Below are 16,345 nucleotides of genomic sequence, written 5' to 3'. Positions count from 1 at the left end.
TCTTCCCCCTTTAAAATGCTTGGGCTAAATTATAACGACAAAGAGACAGAGACAGAGGCTGCTCGTTTTCTCAGCGATCCTGATTGAAAATTCAGGACAGAGCGCTAGTCCCAGGGAGGAGGGGGGTCCTCCCCCCTCCTGCCATCATGCACATGTGGGACCGGCTGCAGAATGTAGCAGTGCAATGTATTGAAGTAGACTCCCGTTGCACAGCAGTGTGATCCAGTCCAGGTTTTACCACCAGCTCGATCAGCTCCCCCCAGAGTGTCTAGCTAACAAGCTTCATTATTAAACTCGTACAGTGAATCCAGGAACAGATAGGACTGCTGTGCAACAGGAGTCTCAAATCCGTTTATTTTTAAGCGTGAGCTACTGCGTGAAGTTCAAGAGAGAGAGAGAGAGAGAGCGGATAATGGCCTGCGTGTGCTGTGTGAGTCACTAGGGGGCGCTGCTGCGCTGGTTCATTGTGTCTGTTCAACTGGGTGTTATTCTGGCAAAAGGGAAACAATGTTTCACTGAAGACGTTCTCGCACAACAGGGATACAGTTCTTAAAGGTACCGCAGGCTAGATGTAAAACGGTATGAAATCGATTCGTTGTTGCTGCTGTGCTTTCGACCCACTCACTAGCGCCACCTAGCCCCCAGACCTCAACACTGCTTTATTATTATTATTATTATTATTATTATTATTATTACTTAATATATAATAATATATAAGTAATTATGTCAGTTCCCCCAAAACAGTCACGTTTTGTCAGTGCTTCTCTTTCTGGTTGCGAGAGGGAGAGGGGGAATGAGAGAGGGATGGGGAGAGGGGGAGGGAGAGGGAGAGGGAGAGGAGAGGGAGAAGAAGAGGGAGAGAGGGAGAGAAAGTGAAAGACAGAAAGGGAGACAGAGAGGGATACAGAAAGAGATAGAGAGGGAGAGAGAGAAGGAGAAAGAGGGGGAAAGAGAGAAGGATACAGAGAGAGAGAGAGGAGGGAGGGAGGGAGGGAGAGAAAGGGGGTTATCTGCTTGCCCAAGCTGAAAGATTTAGGTCATGTTTTGAAGTAAACACCTTGCAAATCTAGAGCTCTCTCTCTCTCTCTCTCTCTCTCTCTCTCTCTCTCTCACACACACACACACACACACACACACACACACACACACACACAGGGCTGGATTGAAAACCTGGACTGGATCTCGACCTTCCCCATGGGGTTCTACTAAATGATAGCATATGCTCTCTGTGCTTTACAATGCTTCCCTATGCTTTACCAGACCTCTCTGTGCTTTACAATGCTTCCCTGTGCTTTACCAGACCTCTCTGTGCTTTACAATGCTTCCCTATGCTTTACCAGACCTCTCTGTGCTTTACAATGCTTCCCTGTGCTTTACCAGACCTCTCTGTGCTTTACAATGCTTCCCTGTGCTTTACCAGACCTCTCTGTGCTTTACAATGCTTCCCTGTGCTTTACCAGACCTCTCTGTGCTTTACAATGCTTCCCTATGCATTTTACTATGCTGCCACTGTGCTGGATTACATTTTGCTGTGCTTTTACTGTGGGAGACATTTTATTGGGTGAGGTTGCCATTGGTAGCTTTACCAAATTCAGTAGCAATGCAGTCAGACTGCAATGCAATAATGGTTGTGTATTACACTGAGGGGCAATGGCAGCACAAGCATAGGGCAGCTGCACTGGGGCGAGGCTGGTAGAATGGGACCGCAGCGTGCTCACTATACCCTCAATGATCTTCAATGAGAGACAGACAGGCAGACAGACAGACAGACAGACAGACAGTGGCACTGCAATAATGGTTGTGTATTACACTGAGGGGCAATGGTAGCACAAGCATAGGGCAGCTGCAATGGGGCGAGGCTGGTAGAATGGGACCGCAGCGTGCTCACTATACCCTCAATGATCTTCAATGAGAGACAGACAGGCAGACAGACAGACAGACAGACAGACAGACAGACAGTGGCACTGCAATAATGGTTGTGTATTACACTGAGGGGCAATGGTAGCACAAGCATAGGGCAGCTGCAATGGGGCGAGGCTGGTAGAATGGGACCGCAGCGTGCTCACTATACCCTCAATGATCTTCAATGAGAGACAGACAGGCAGACAGACAGACAGACAGACAGTGGCACTGCAATAATGGTTGTGTATTACACTGAGGGGCAATGGTAGCACAAGCATAGGGCAGCTGCAATGGGGCGAGGCTGGTAGAATGGGACCGCAGCGTGCTCACTATACCCTCAATGATCTTCAACGGCAATGCTGGGGCCAGCAGGTTTTGGGGTTTCGTTCTGCTTTAGGAAGCACAGTGGGTTCGCGTTACACGGTGTAAGGTTCGGCTCCAGCTGCGGTACGTGCTGTTCATTTTGTGACACTTTTAATTCAGTCTCAGGTCCAGGCGTCTCTTCTCTGAAACAGGAAACACACATGGCATTTTGCCGGTCCCCCTGTTGCCCTGTGAACGATTACAACCATGTAGCCGAGGAGTATGCGAAGAGAGTTTAATGAAGCATTGAGGATCTTGACAAATTTTTACAAGTACAGCTTAGAAATGCCGCAGCTGTTTTTCGTTGCATTACAGCAAAGAATCAAAGTTGGAAGGGAAGTTTTTTTTTTTTTTTTTTTTTTTTTTTTTCCAAAAGCCTGAACTCTCTGTCTTTATATTCATTTCAGCAGGGGCTTTTATTCAGAGCGACTCACAGAGACTAGGAGGGTGAACTCTGCATCATCAACTGCTGCTATTGGAGAGTCTCTGCCAACAAATTAGGTTTCTTGGCTTGGGGGTCCAGTGGGTAAAGAAAGGGGTCTTGCTGCCAGGGGGTTCAAATCCCGGCTCAGCCATTGACTCGCTGCGTGTGTGAGACCCCGAGCGAGTCACTGAACCTCCTTGTGCTGCGTCCTTCGGACGAGACGCAGCAGCAGCTGTTGAAGATGCAGAGTTCAGCCCCCCTCGAGTCTCTGGGAGTCGCTCTGGATAAACTCCTCTGCTGAACGCCTCCATCAGTGTGTGTGGACATAGCTTTTGCCTGTTTAAATACACTCGGAGGCATCGCTTGTCACACAATTCCAACTTTTTGAACCCTGGCAGCTTCCAGTAATCCACCTGAATCTGACTCGAATCCAGTTTCACTGATTGTGGAAACCAAACCCATTAACAAACAGCAGATACTCACTCTGCTGGAGTCCAGCTTGACTAGCCATCAGGCAAACAGCTTAGGAGCATTGAAGGACCGTGTCCTTTAAAAACGGGGGGGGGGGGGGGGCTAAAAGATTATCGGGGGGGTAGAGGGGCCCCCCCCCGATATCCTCCCCCACACTAGGAGGGGGTGTGATCCCCCCTCATAACCTGCTGCCCCCGCCCCCCCCCCCCCACCCCCTTTCCCCACCCCCCTGCTATGATTGTCTATTCTCTTGCAGAATTGCAGGAAGCCAATAAGCTATAGGGAGTTGGTTTCTTGTTCTCGTTTCCCCTCATTGAAATTCACTAGCCTTGCTTGCTCACGCCAAGCTAAAGCATGCAGTGTATTTCTGTTGCGTGACTCCACTGCTTTGCAGATAAACCTGGGAGGGAGGGAACAGTTCAGTCTCCATGCCTCAAGCCTGCCCTGGACTGGAGGGAGCCCCCTTTCTCTTAGGGGGGTGAGGGAGCAGTTCAGCCTCCGTGCCTCAAGCCTGCCCTGGACTGGACGGAGCCCCCTTTCTCTTAGGAGGGTGAGGGAGCAGTTCAGTCTCCGTGCCTCAAGCCTGCCCTGGACTGGAAGTACCTTGTACACTACCTAGCCCACACTTTTTTATACCCCTTTCCTGTTCCCTAGCGGAGCGCAATGCAGGGCTATACTGGATCAGTGACTCTTGTGATATGCAAAACTGGCTCTAAGCTCCAGTGATAGCCAGCCGTGCAGAATGTCTGAGTGCTGCTGTGAATGACGGTGGCTGTGTGCTGGCCTGTCCTCATTACTAGCAGCACATTCTCACCCTACTGCTCTCACACCTACTTTACAATGACAGCGAGACACAGAGCTGGTCTAGCACTAGTGTGAGATACATCTGAAATGATCAGGAGCCAGGAGTTTGAGCAGGGTTACAAACTCACACTAGCCCTGCTGCTGCTGCTGCACCCAGTCCTGGGGTTCAGAGCTCCCCTCAATGAAGTCTAGTATTATTAATATTGCAATGATCAGGAGCCAGGAGTTTGAGCAGGGTTAGAAACTCACACTAGCCCTGCTGCTGCTGCTGCACCCAGTCCTGGGGTTCAGAGCTCCCCTCAATGAAGTCTATTATTATTATTAATATTGCAATGATCAGGAGGCAGGAGTTTGAGCAGGGTTAGAAACTCACACTAGCCCTGCTGCTGCTGCTGCACCCAGTCCTGGGGTTCAGAGCTCCCCTCAATGAAGTCTAGTATTATTAATATTGCAATGATCAGGAGTCTAACCCTATTGATCTAATATTACATCCAGTTCATGTTTAACACATTAGAAATCTTGTAATTATTGGGGACACGAGAATGTAGATTTTTCTTTTTTTAATGGTAACATGCCCAGATATTTTTAGACAGGAATTTGTAACCACGGGGGACAGATTACCTACAGACTATAATAAAATGCGTTCACTGGCAGAGGCGCAACATTAGAAATCTTGTAATTATTGGGGACCCTTACCCCCCCCCCCCCCCCCCCCCCCCAAAAAAAAAAAAAAAAAAAAAACTCGACTCAGGAATTTCTGGGATGTTATCAAAACCCCTAGAACACCTATCACGGGTCAAACCAACTGGTGCGTTTCGAGAAAAACGAAATACCAGTGTATTTAAAGCAAAACAAAACAAATGGATTTTCGTTAAGACCCTACAATAGTTTTGGGATGTTATCAAACCCCTAGAAACACCTATCCTGGTCAAACCAACGCAAAGCTCGTTTTTGCGAGAAAAAAACATAATTTCGTTTGTTTTTGTTTCCAAAACAAAACAATTGTATTTCTGTTCATTAATTAATTTATTTATTTATTTATTTATTTTTTTTTGTTATTTTTTATTATTATTTTTTTTTTTTACAAAACGGGAAAGGTACGCCCCCGAGATGGGTCGGTCTGTTTAAAGCCTATAGCTGTGACCGGGCGCACGAGTTTGAGTGCTAGTTCCTTTTGCAAGCCAAGGGGTTAATTTTTACATTTAAAAAACGTATACATCTATATATATAGTAATGTAATTAGCATTTTTAGTGGAGTTGACGTGCGACAACTGTTATTACTATAGCCACATACAATGCGGAAAGCTTGAAAGCTTTAAATTATTGGACAGCCCAGAAAACGCAAATCTTATTTATTACTTGGCACCTCACTTAAAAAATAAACAAAGGTAAGATCCTTGAGTTGGCATTTCTTCTGTCTCTGTGTGTGTGTGTGTGTTCTATTTCTTTTAATAGTTTACCACGTATGCGTTGCCAACAACAACAGAAAAAAATTGAGACGCGTTAGCTAGTAAGTAACGAGACCGTGAAGAAAAAAACAAAAAAACGGGGTACGTGTGATAGGGGGTGTTTGCATGGTAAACTGAAGCGTTGTAGTGCTGCTGTCCTTGTAATGCAAAGTTAGCACGCACGGTGCAAATATTTAGAATTGAATTATAAACGCATAGCAACTCGGTCTCAACAGAGATAGTTTCTTTATTTTCAACGAATACGCTACGCGGGGCAAATAAATTGGAAGGGGAAAAGTCTTTAATAATACTATTTATTTATTTGTTTATTTATTTTTTTTGTTATTCCCGTAACATGAGTCAAGACGCACTGCGAACATTAAACCCGAAGCCCCAGAACAAACAGACGCGGCGTATCCTGGGAACGTGGTGTTTTATGTAAATAACGGGCGATCTTGTGCAAATACACGTGTTTTATTTTTTCAGTTAACAGCGTTGCTTACATTGTGCACGTTGTGTTTCACATTATAAAGGACTTTAGCTGCAATGTTGGGTATCGCTGCGTTAATTAACTAACCACAGGTGTTATAGCCGCTGGAAATGCAAGCGTGTTACACTGTAACTAGGAAACAAATGTTATTGCAATGTTGGCTTCTTCAATAGATGGCAATAGTTTCTAAGCAGAAGTCTTCAACAGAAGCACTGAAACACTTCTCGAATGTATCGTATCTGCGTTAATGTCGTTTGCAGTGCTGTAACCCTACAGCTGTCGGGCAGGGCTTGTGCAAACAGCCCTTCATGGAGGTGACGTAACCCACAGCTGACCGCATCACAAATGCAAATGCTTTCCCTATTCAGAGCGTTGATGATTTGAATCATTATCTGAAGCATGCAATACTCGTGCAACCCTTGTAAAAGTTCGCAGCAGTAAATCTGCAGAGTAGCCTGTTGCTCTTCACAAGCTTTGACCCTGTTATGAATGTGCTTTACAATGCTTCCCTATGCTTTACCAGACCTCTCTGTGCTTTACAATGCTTCCCTATGCTTTACTAGACCTCTCTGTGCTTTGCAATGCTTCCCTATGCTTTACCAGACCTCTCTGTGCTTTACAATGCTTCCCTATGCTTTACCAGACCTCTCTGTGCTTTACAATGCTCCCCTATGCTTTACCAGACCTCTCTGTGCTTTGCAATGCTTCCCTATGCTTTACCAGACATCTCTGTGCTTTACAATGCTTCCATATGCTTTACCAGACCTCTCTGTACTTTACAATGCTTCCCTAAGCTTTCCCATGCTTTCATGATGCAGGGTAACCCCCCCCCCCCCCCCCCCCCCTTTAGTCTTTTGTAAGTCTCTTTGGATAAAAGCCTCTGCTGAATATGGGTTTGCTGTGCATGAAAGGGTTATAGAATGAAGTTGTTGGCTGTGATCTCTTGAAGTAAAAAGGAGAATAACATTTTGAAGAGTTTCGTAGGGCTGGGCCCTGTTTCTCAGCGACCCTTTCTCACACACTGGTATAATTACTCAAATTATATGGCCTGACGAGTTTTTACTTTGCTTGTTTTACGACACAAAACATTTGTCTCCCAGCTGGCTGTTTACTGTCCCAGAAAGGCTCCTGTGCTCTGCGCTTCTCGCCAAGGACCTCCCAGAACAGAAGAGAGGCTCACAAGTGTAAACTCTCTTTCGAAATCCTATCGTCACCCACCACAACTCTTCTTCTTTTCATGATTTTGAAAGCCGTCTGTTCGAGAAGCTCCCAATCTCTTCTTGGAAGCTGCGGATTTAAGCTTGTCTCGTTGGGGTCGGATCGAGGGAGGGACTGAGCTGGCTGCCGCAGAAGCAGCCCTCGCTGTAATCGCTCGGCTCTGCCTGCTTTGGTAAAAACAGGTTGATCTCCTAAGCATGCATTTATTTCTAAAGACGTTTCAGTGTTTCTGTTGAAGACGCCGAGAAAGACTTCTAGTGGAAAAGCTTCAAAATGTAAAAAGTGAGAAGATGCCGTTTAGCGTGTTTTGTTGGGGGGGGGGGGGCTGATGATAATGCAGCTGTTGATTTTAATCTCTCAGGAGAGGCGAGTCGTGGTGTTTAATTACCTCTGACAGCTGGCACCCAGGTAATCAACAGCCATTGTGAGCGAGCGAAGAGAAAGAGAGTTTTCTTTCAAATATCTCTTTTCTCTTCTTCTCTGCTTTGTACCTGCTCTCCTAAAATAGCATTCAGGTGGGTGGAAGTTAGTGCGTGCTGGGAAGCAGCTGGCAGACTAGTGCTGTTAACAAGCTAAACTGTTCAACTTTCAGACTTGGACAATATCGGTTTAATTGTGTGTGTGTCACTCTGCATCAAATATTCACAGCCCTTGTATTGTGTTTCTAAGGCTAGCAACAGGTGGTACAAAAATGCACTTTTTCATTATGGATTATGTATTTAAAAAAATAAATAAAATAAAATGCCTTTTGTGATGACATGATCTCTCTAGTTCTTGCCGAGCGTTTTTGTTCTGCAAATATTATGCTGGCCCCTTTCTTTCGCTCTCAGGGCTGTTGGTCAGACTCCCGCTGCACAGCGGTGTGATCCAGTCCTGCTTTCACTAGGAGTTTAATAATCAGACTCCCGCTGCACAGCGGTGTGATCCAGTCCTGCTTTCACTAGGAGTTTAATAATCAGACTCCCGCTGCACAGCGGTGTGATCCAGTCCTGCTTTCACTAGGAGTTTAATAATAAGACACACCTGAGCTTGTTACCTAGAAACACTGGGGGCTGATCAAGCTGCTGATCAAGCTGCTAGTGAGACCTGGAGACGATCTGCAGTTCTGTCACATTGCCAGTTCCACACGGGTAATTGAATGAAGAAGAGAGAATATCGAAGTGAACCTGGAGAGGAGAGCTGGAAGGTTTTATAAGCGGAGACGAAGGAGAGGAGAGCCTTGCTTGGGAATGCGTTTGCCAGCCCTGTCGCTGGCGAGCGAGGAAACTGTGCAAAGAATGAACTGGCGTGGAAATAAGACTCCAGGTTTTACTGTGAGGTTGATTGGGGATACTAAAACATAATTCAGTGGCAAACGTTTCCACTAGAATTCTCTCTCTCTCTCTTGGTGGGGCCACTTCCTTTTCCTCTCTGGCTTCCATTCCCAGGGCTTGCCGGGATATCCTGCAAGATTTAGACACTAAGAGAAGTGTCATCCAGTCCTGGTTTCACTAGCAGCTTGATCAGCCCCAGCACGCACAGCTAACAAGCTCAGGTGTGCCTTATTATTAAACTCCTAGCGAAACCAGGGCTGGATCACACTGCTGTGCAACGGGAGTCTGATTCCCATCCCTGTAAACTTGGCAATATTGTCTGGGTATGGTGTTGTGTTAGGCAGTGTTGCTGTGTCAGGGATAGAAGCAGCAGCAGGAGGAGGAGGAGGAGAGGGGACAAGCCAAGACGCTCCTGTCTCTCTATACAGTGAAAGTAGCATCTCAGACGCCTGATGTCTTTGGTCTCCTCTCTCCTGGTTTCCGCAGGTCTGAGCTGCAGGGCAGGAAAAATAAAACAGAGCAGCAGCAGCAGCAGCAGGACTGGAGAGCCCTGTGTTGGAGCAGTGATTCTGCCAGGGAGAGAGGCTGGCTCCTGTCATAGGCGGGTCGACGCTGAACGGAAACCAGTCTGACTCACGACAGCATTCATGATCTGCACAGCAAGGTAAGCGAGTTTATTATTATTATTATTAGTATTATATTATTATTATTATTATTATCCAATAGGACCTCGTTTGTTTGACGTCTCATCCGAAGGACGGAGCACAAGGAGGTGAAGTGACTCGCTCGGGCACCCACACACACGCCTGGCATTAAATGAAGAGATTGACATTATGCTGTGTGTGTTTTGAGAGCTCGTGTTTATTGAATGAAAGATTGCATTCGATGTAATGTTTGTGTGTGTTGTGTTTTTTTATTCCCCCCCCCCCCCCCCCTCAGGTAAACGTTCGATTAGTGGCAGGACCACACTGGAGGCACATGACATGGAGGTCAAAGGTCACCTGATCACGTCAACAGGGCTTGGCTCCTTGGGTTAATATGGTTTATATAAATATAATAAAATTAAAGAAAGCATTTGAAATTCTGTTGCCTCAGATTTTGTGTGTGAAGATTTTATAACTCAGAGCTCCGTTCTGGACTTCTATTTAAAATTACTGCTGTTTTGTGTCAAATCTACTTGTTTGTCATTGTAGATCCTCTCTTTGATTCTCCGTTCCCACCCCCACCCCCACCCCCAGACCCTCAATCTTCTGACCTGGGTTCAAAACTGCGCTCGGACCGCGTCGCTGAGCTGGAGGCAGGAGTTTGAGCAGGGTTAGTAACTCACACTAGCCCTGCTGCTGCTGTACCCAGTCTTGGGGTTACTCGACAGGAAAAGGGCGCTACAGAGCGCTCTGAGATCCCGTCTCGTGGATCTGAAGAAACTCTGTCTGCAAGAAGCGGTGAGACACTCACACTAGCCCTGCTGCTGCTGCTGCTCCCAGTCCTGGGGTTCAGAGCTCCCCTCAATGAAGTCTAGTATTATTAATATTGCAATGATCAGGAGCCAGGAGTTTGAGCAGGGTTAGAAACTCACACTAGCCCTGCTGCTGCTGCTGCACCCAGTCCTGGGGTTCAGAGCTCCCCTCAATGAAGTCTATTATTATTAATATTGCAATGATCAGGAGCCAGGAGTTTGAGCAGGGTTAGAAACTCACACTAGCCCTGCTGCTGCTGCTGCACCCAGTCCTGGGGTTCAGAGCTCCCCTCAATGAAGTCTAGTATTATTAATATTGCAATGATCAGGAGCCAGGAGTTTGAGCAGGGTTAGAAACTCACACTAGCCCTGCTGCTGCTGCTGCACCCAGTCCTGGGGTTCAGAGCTCCCCTCAATGAAGTCTAGTATTATTAATATTGCAATGATCAGGAGCCAGGAGTTTGAGCAGGGTTAGAAACTCACACTAGCCCTGCTGCTGCTGCTGCACCCAGTCCTGGGGTTCAGAGCTCCCCTCAATGAAGTCTAGTATTATTAATATTGCAATGATCAGGAGCCAGGAGTTTGAGCAGGGTTAGAAACTCACACTAGCCCTGCCTGCTGCTGCTGCACCCAGTCCTGGGGTTCAGAGCTCCCCTCAATGAAGTCTAGTATTATTAATATTGCAATGATCAGGAGCCAGGAGTTTGAGCAGGGTTAGAAACTCACACTAGCCCTGCTGCTGCTGCTGCACCCAGTCCTGGGGTTCAGAGCTCCCCTCAATGAAGTCTATTATTATTAATATTGCAATGATCAGGAGCCAGGAGTTTGAGCAGGGTTAGAAACTCACACTAGCCCTGCTGCTGCTGCTGCTGCACCCAGTCCTGGGGTTCAGAGCTCCCCTCAATGAAGTCTAGTATTATTAATATTGCAATGATCAGGAGCCAGGAGTTTGAGCAGGGTTAGAAACTCACACTAGCACCTGCTGCTGCTGCTGCTGCACCCAGTCCTGGGGTTCAGAGCTCCCCTCAATGAAGTCTATTATTATTAATATTGCAATGATCAGGAGCCAGGAGTTTGAGCAGGGTTAGAAACTCACACTAGCCCTGCTGCTGCTGCACCCAGTCCTGGGGTTCAGAGCTCCCCTCAATGAAGTCTAGTATTATTAATATTGCAATGATCAGGAGCCAGGAGTTTGAGCAGGGTTAGAAACTCACACTAGCCCTGCTGCTGCTGCTGCACCCAGTCCTGGGGTTCAGAGCTCCCCTCAATGAAGTCTAGTATTATTCATATTGCAATGATTTTTTGCCAGGAGTTTTTTATTGATTTTTAAGTTTTTTATTTTTTTTTTTTTTTTTTTGCATAGGAATTGACTGGAGAGCTTCCTAATGAGTACCCCCTGCAATCTGGAGAGAGACCCCCCCATGTCAGACGCAGACTGGGAGGGTCCTATCGCATCCCCAGCACCTCGAATGCAAAGGGAGAGGTGGGTGGAATGTTCTATTAATTCAACACGGGGGGGGTATCATTTATTTGAATGGTTGGTATAGACTGCAGATCAGTTCGATATGGCTTCTATAAATTCATACAATCCTGCTCTGAAGCTTGTTGATTAGAAATCTCTTCCCCTGTACGGTTTAAACGTTTCGAATGCTTTGTGTGAGAGCTGCACTCCCAGTGATATGTGTGTGGCTGCTGCTGGTGAAGTTCAATGGGGAGGTAACTAATTATGTGTTGTTGTGTATTATACTGTATTGCAGGGGTACTCGGCTCTCGAGATCCAGTCCGGGTTTTTACTCCAATCAGGTTCTGATGTAGTTAATTGAAACTGCTAAGAGGCAATTAACTTATATAGGACCTGGTTGGAATAAAGACCAGGACTGGAATTAATCTCGAGGACCGGAGTCAAGTACCACTGCTGTATTCTATTTTACTGTAATGCATTGCACTGTACTGTAACGAGGGAAGCCCTCCCTGTCTCTCTCTCTGTCTGTCTCTCTCTCCTCCTCCCTCTCTGTCTGTCTCTCTCTCTCTCTCTTTTCCTTCCCCCTCCCCTTCCTGTCTTTCTTTGTCTGTCTCAGGAGTCCTGGCTCGAGGACATGGAGCGCCAGTTCTCTCTGCAGCAGCAAATCGTGGAGGCAGCCCGGCGGCTGGCTGGGGGGGCGGAGCTGGGGGCGGAGCAGCTCAGAACGAGGCGGCAGGTGCTCTCTAGCGCCACCCGCAGGCTGCAGGAGCTGGAGGAGCTGATCAACGAGCGGCGAGTCAAACTGGGCAGGAAACCCATGCAGAGGGCAGCCATGCTGCTGCAAGGTGAGCAGGGATCTTAATGGACTTGCAGGTGTTTGAAAGGGATCTGGAGGAAATAGCTGGGCAGAATGATGAAACTTTCAGACTTAAACATTGTGGCTTATTAAAATAGTGAGTTAAGTTTTAATAAAGACTTTCCTTCTGCATAGAGAGAGAAATAGAGAGAGATATAGACACACACACACGTGTGTACATGCACAGGGCCCTAGCACTCCCACGTTGTGTGATATGACAATCTTTTCAATGTATTGTGTTGCATTGTATCGTGAGAACTCGCGGGGGTGTTTGGAGACAGGAAGTTGGCCAAGTGGATAACAGGAAGCCTTGTGACACGGACAGAACGCTGGTCAATACTAAAGGGGGTCGTGTGTGTGTGTGTGTGAGAGACATTGTGTGTGTGTCTGTGTGTGTGTTTATAGAATTTTAGGATTGGGGGGACCCCAGCTGTGGTTTCAGGGTGCAGAAATCTGATTTCTGTCTCTCTTTTTTTTTGTTGTTGTTCTGTGCTAGATGACTGCTTGCACTCGGAGAACAGCTCTGTGTCCAACACCACGGGCCACGAGAGCGGTGAGTGGCCTCTCCGAACCGCAAGGACTAACGCTTTCGACCTGCAGAATCCCGTAGGAAGAGCGCCTGGGTATCTCCTGCACTTCCTCGGAGCGCTGGAGTCATGCGTTGTGAATTCGGTCCCCTGTTAACTCATGCGGGTTTAAATTGTCCTTCAGTTTTCCTTTTGTAACAAATTAAGCTGATCGCATGTGCAATAATGGGATTGTGTGGTTATAGAGGTATGTTATGGGTAACGTTGAATTCTCAAACCACCAATCTAACGACTGTTCCTCTCTGCTCAGACGAACCCCTCTCCAGCTCCAAGCCCCTGCCGGACCATCCCTCTCCCCCCAAGTCTCGGCTGGGCTGGGGGAGCCCCGATTTCAGGGTGAGCCGCCAGCTGTCCCCTGTGAAGGTGCACTATGAAATAAAGACTCGACGCAGCTCTGTGGCCAGCACAGCAAGGTCCGTGCATTTCTCACATTACTGTCTTATGAGAAAGGGCTACATTTTTTGTAAATTTTAACGAGCCTTTCTAGATGGCATCATCTCTTTTAACTGTATTACAATAACTTACATTCTAATTTTGTTAATATTTTTATATATAATATTATATATATATATATATATATATATATATATATTTGCTGCATTAACTCTGCAATTTTTAAAAATTTGTTTTGTTCTCCCCTTTAAAGAGCTCTCGCTCTTCTCCTCTCTCCTCGCTCTCCGAGAGGAGAGGGGGAGGGCTCTCTCTCTATATATATTTAAAAATCTGTTTTGTTCTCCCACTCTCCTCTGAGAGGAGATCTCCTCTCTCACTCTCCTCTCCTCTCTCTCTCTCTGTCCTCTTCTCTCACGAGTCTCTCTCTCACCTCTCGCTCTCCTTCTCGAGATAATTAGGAGAGGGGGCTCTCTCACTGAGAGAGGGCGAGAGCGAGAGAGTGAGAGAGGGGTGGAGAGAGAGGGGGGAGAGAAAAGGGGAGAGAGGGGTGGGGGGGAGATCTAGCCCGAGTTGTACTCTACCACGGAGCATCTCGATGCTCTCGATGTAGAGGGGAGGAGCATCCCGGCCACGCCCCTCCTACCCAGGACCACCCACAGTGGCGGACATTTTAGGTGGGGTATCCCGTTTCTGCTTCATTACTCGGCTGCCCATGTCTCTTACGATGCAAAGCCCAGGGATCACGAAGCTTGGAACTTGAAAAAATGGCTTTGAGTCCAGCGTCAAACAATCGATTCTCACTCTCTCTTTCTCCCCCCCCCTCACCCCCAGGCATGACACCCCCAACGGCCTTTGTCTCAGGCAGTGGTCGGACACCCCCGAAGGACCCCTCCCCTTGCCGCTGCAAGAGGAGACGGCAGCTGTGCCGGCGGGGTCCTTTGAGCGAGGGGGCTTCCTGAACGGCGCCCGAACTCACCGCAGCAACAGCACCGAGGCCCTCCTCGACCGCTCTGCCTTCCAGGAGCCCGGGGGCAGGGGGATTCGAGGGCCCTTCAAGAGCTCGGAAACGCTGAGGCCGCCGGAGCAAGGCAGGGTGCGGGATTCTGTGGCCGGCAGGTCCTACAACGACATCCTGTTGGATTATGTGTGGGAGAAACAGCAGCAGCAGACGGGACGGACTTGGGTGGACTTTCCAGCGGCTTCGCCCGCACCCCTTCATCGGGACTTCGCCCCCTCGCCGACCAACCACGCGGGCTTCTACAGCGGTTTCCAGAACCGCTCCGGTGCCGGCAACGACAGCCCTTTGCTGAGGGGCCGGGGGGAGGTCCGTCGGGTCAAAGTGACCCGGACTAAATCATGTGGACCTTTTATCCCTTTGCAGCAGCAGCAGCAGCAGCAGCAGCTGCTGGATCACCAGCTCCGACACCACCGGGGAGGGATTCGGGATTTTGCAGAGGCTCCGAGTGAGCTGGGGGGGTCCCGTGGCAGAGGGGAGGAGTCCAGCCACGTCCTGCACAAGGCGCTGGCCCTGGAGGGGCTCAAGGACTGGTATATCCGAAACGCGCTGGCCCACGGCAGGGCGGGGCAGCCTCCCCAGAGCAGGGGGCAGGATTTCGGGAGGCGGAGGCTTTATCAGCAACCCCCCAGGCAGTCCCAGTCTGACCAGTACTGTCAGGATCCGCACCAGCAGCTCTCCCAGTCGTTGAGCTTTCACGGGAACCCCCTTCACATCAGGTGGGTGCTTCTTTGTTTTAACCTGCTACAAACCGCTGGAAAAAAAAAAAAAAAAAAAAAAAACGGGAAGGAATGTATTTATTTGTTTTTCTCTCTCTCTGTTCCCGCAGGCACTTGGAGCTCTCTCTTTGTCAGGATCGTTTCGACACTCGGCTGCAGGACATGAGCCTGGCAGAGCCAGGCATTGACATGCCTTCACCAGGGACACTCGTCTGAGACGCGGGCAGAGAGGGAGCGGCAGGCAGAGAGAGAGAGGGGGGCAGAGAAGGGGCAGAGAGGCAGGCAGAGGGAGATTGGCAGGCAGAGAGAGAGCGAGCGGGGCAGAGGGAGAGCGTTGCAGAGGCAGAGAGAGAGAGCAGCAGGTAGACAGAGAGAGATCGAGGCAGGCAGGCAGAGAGAGAGAGAGAGAGAGGGGAGAGAGAGAGGCAGGCAGGCAGGCAGGCAGGCAGAGAGGCACAGGGAGATACAGAAAAAGTAATGAGGTACAGACAGGCAGTGTTAACTCGCTGTTTTAACAGAATTAGCTACAACAGCTCTGAGTTGTTAACTTATTAGAATCCATGCTCCCTGATTTTAAATTACCTTCTTCAAATAAAACATGCTGCAGTTTTGTATTTTTCTGCTGAGAAATGCACAAAAAAAAAAAAAAAAAACTAAATTTGTGGAGCTTGTTTTAAAGTGAACAATATTTTCTGGACGTATCAAATTGCTTTTTAATATATATTTAAAAAAAAAAAGAAAAGGTTTGGATGCTGTGTGAATGTTTTATTGTAGTCAGGGTTGGCGGGGGCAGATCAATGCGAACACATCATTGATCAAAATTAGCCATCTGCAGTATTCTGCTCTATGATCGCCGTAGAAACTGATTTGAAAAAAGAAATTGGGGGGGGGGGGTGAATAGGAATTGACCCCCAATCCTGAAATATACGAGAATAGAAGGCTGGACTGGACTGGAACACACTGACAACATAAGCAGGTCTTGTGTGTGGAGTGGGGGGGGCTAAAAGCAAAACAATCCTATTGCATCTTACATCGTGTAAATCTGTGTGCTGTGACAAAGCTTACCAGTTTGATCCCTTTCCTGGTTTCACTAGGAGTTTAATGATAAGACACACCTGAGCTTGTTACCAAGACACACTGGGGGCTGATCAAGCTGCTAGCAAAACCTGGACTGGATCACGCTGCTGTGGAATAGGAGTCTTATTCCCAGCCCTGCAAATGTAGTAGCCCAGGTCATGGTTTTAAATTAATATACAAGTCAAGCGGAACAGGTGATTCTTTCAAAACTCCACATAGTTCTAGAGATTTCTTTGTGTTTTTGTTAGAGATGAAACAAATGAACTATACAGTACAGTAGATATCGTTTGCAGCAATTTACAAAGATGTCTTTATCCGAGCAAACACGTGTAAATGGTACATGTTTT

General features: G+C 47.8%; 1 protein-coding gene across 1 annotated transcript; it reads left to right on the top strand.

The window, feature by feature from the left end:
• Positions 1-5,107: 5,107 nt before the first annotated feature.
• On the top strand, positions 5,108-15,213 carry LOC121305361 (coiled-coil domain-containing protein 120-like). Its single transcript, XM_041236959.1, is given in 14 exon segments — positions 5,108-5,352; positions 7,003-7,292; positions 8,920-9,097; positions 9,373-9,465; positions 9,627-9,725; positions 9,796-9,875; positions 11,253-11,372; positions 11,968-12,196; positions 12,704-12,760; positions 13,045-13,207; positions 13,752-13,788; positions 13,791-13,861; positions 14,019-14,921; positions 15,032-15,213. Coding segments are annotated over 11 exon segments (1,914 nt in total). The 5' UTR covers positions 5,108-5,352; positions 7,003-7,292; positions 8,920-9,097; positions 9,373-9,416; the 3' UTR covers positions 15,138-15,213.
• The last annotated feature ends 1,132 nt before the right edge of the window (positions 15,214-16,345 follow it).

This window comes from Polyodon spathula, chromosome 43, assembly GCF_017654505.1.
Source record: "Polyodon spathula isolate WHYD16114869_AA chromosome 43, ASM1765450v1, whole genome shotgun sequence".
In the NCBI taxonomy this organism is placed as follows: Eukaryota; Metazoa; Chordata; class Actinopteri; order Acipenseriformes; family Polyodontidae; genus Polyodon; species Polyodon spathula.
The sequence above is the reverse complement of the archived record's forward strand: the minus strand, read 5'-3'. Positions and strand labels throughout refer to the sequence as shown.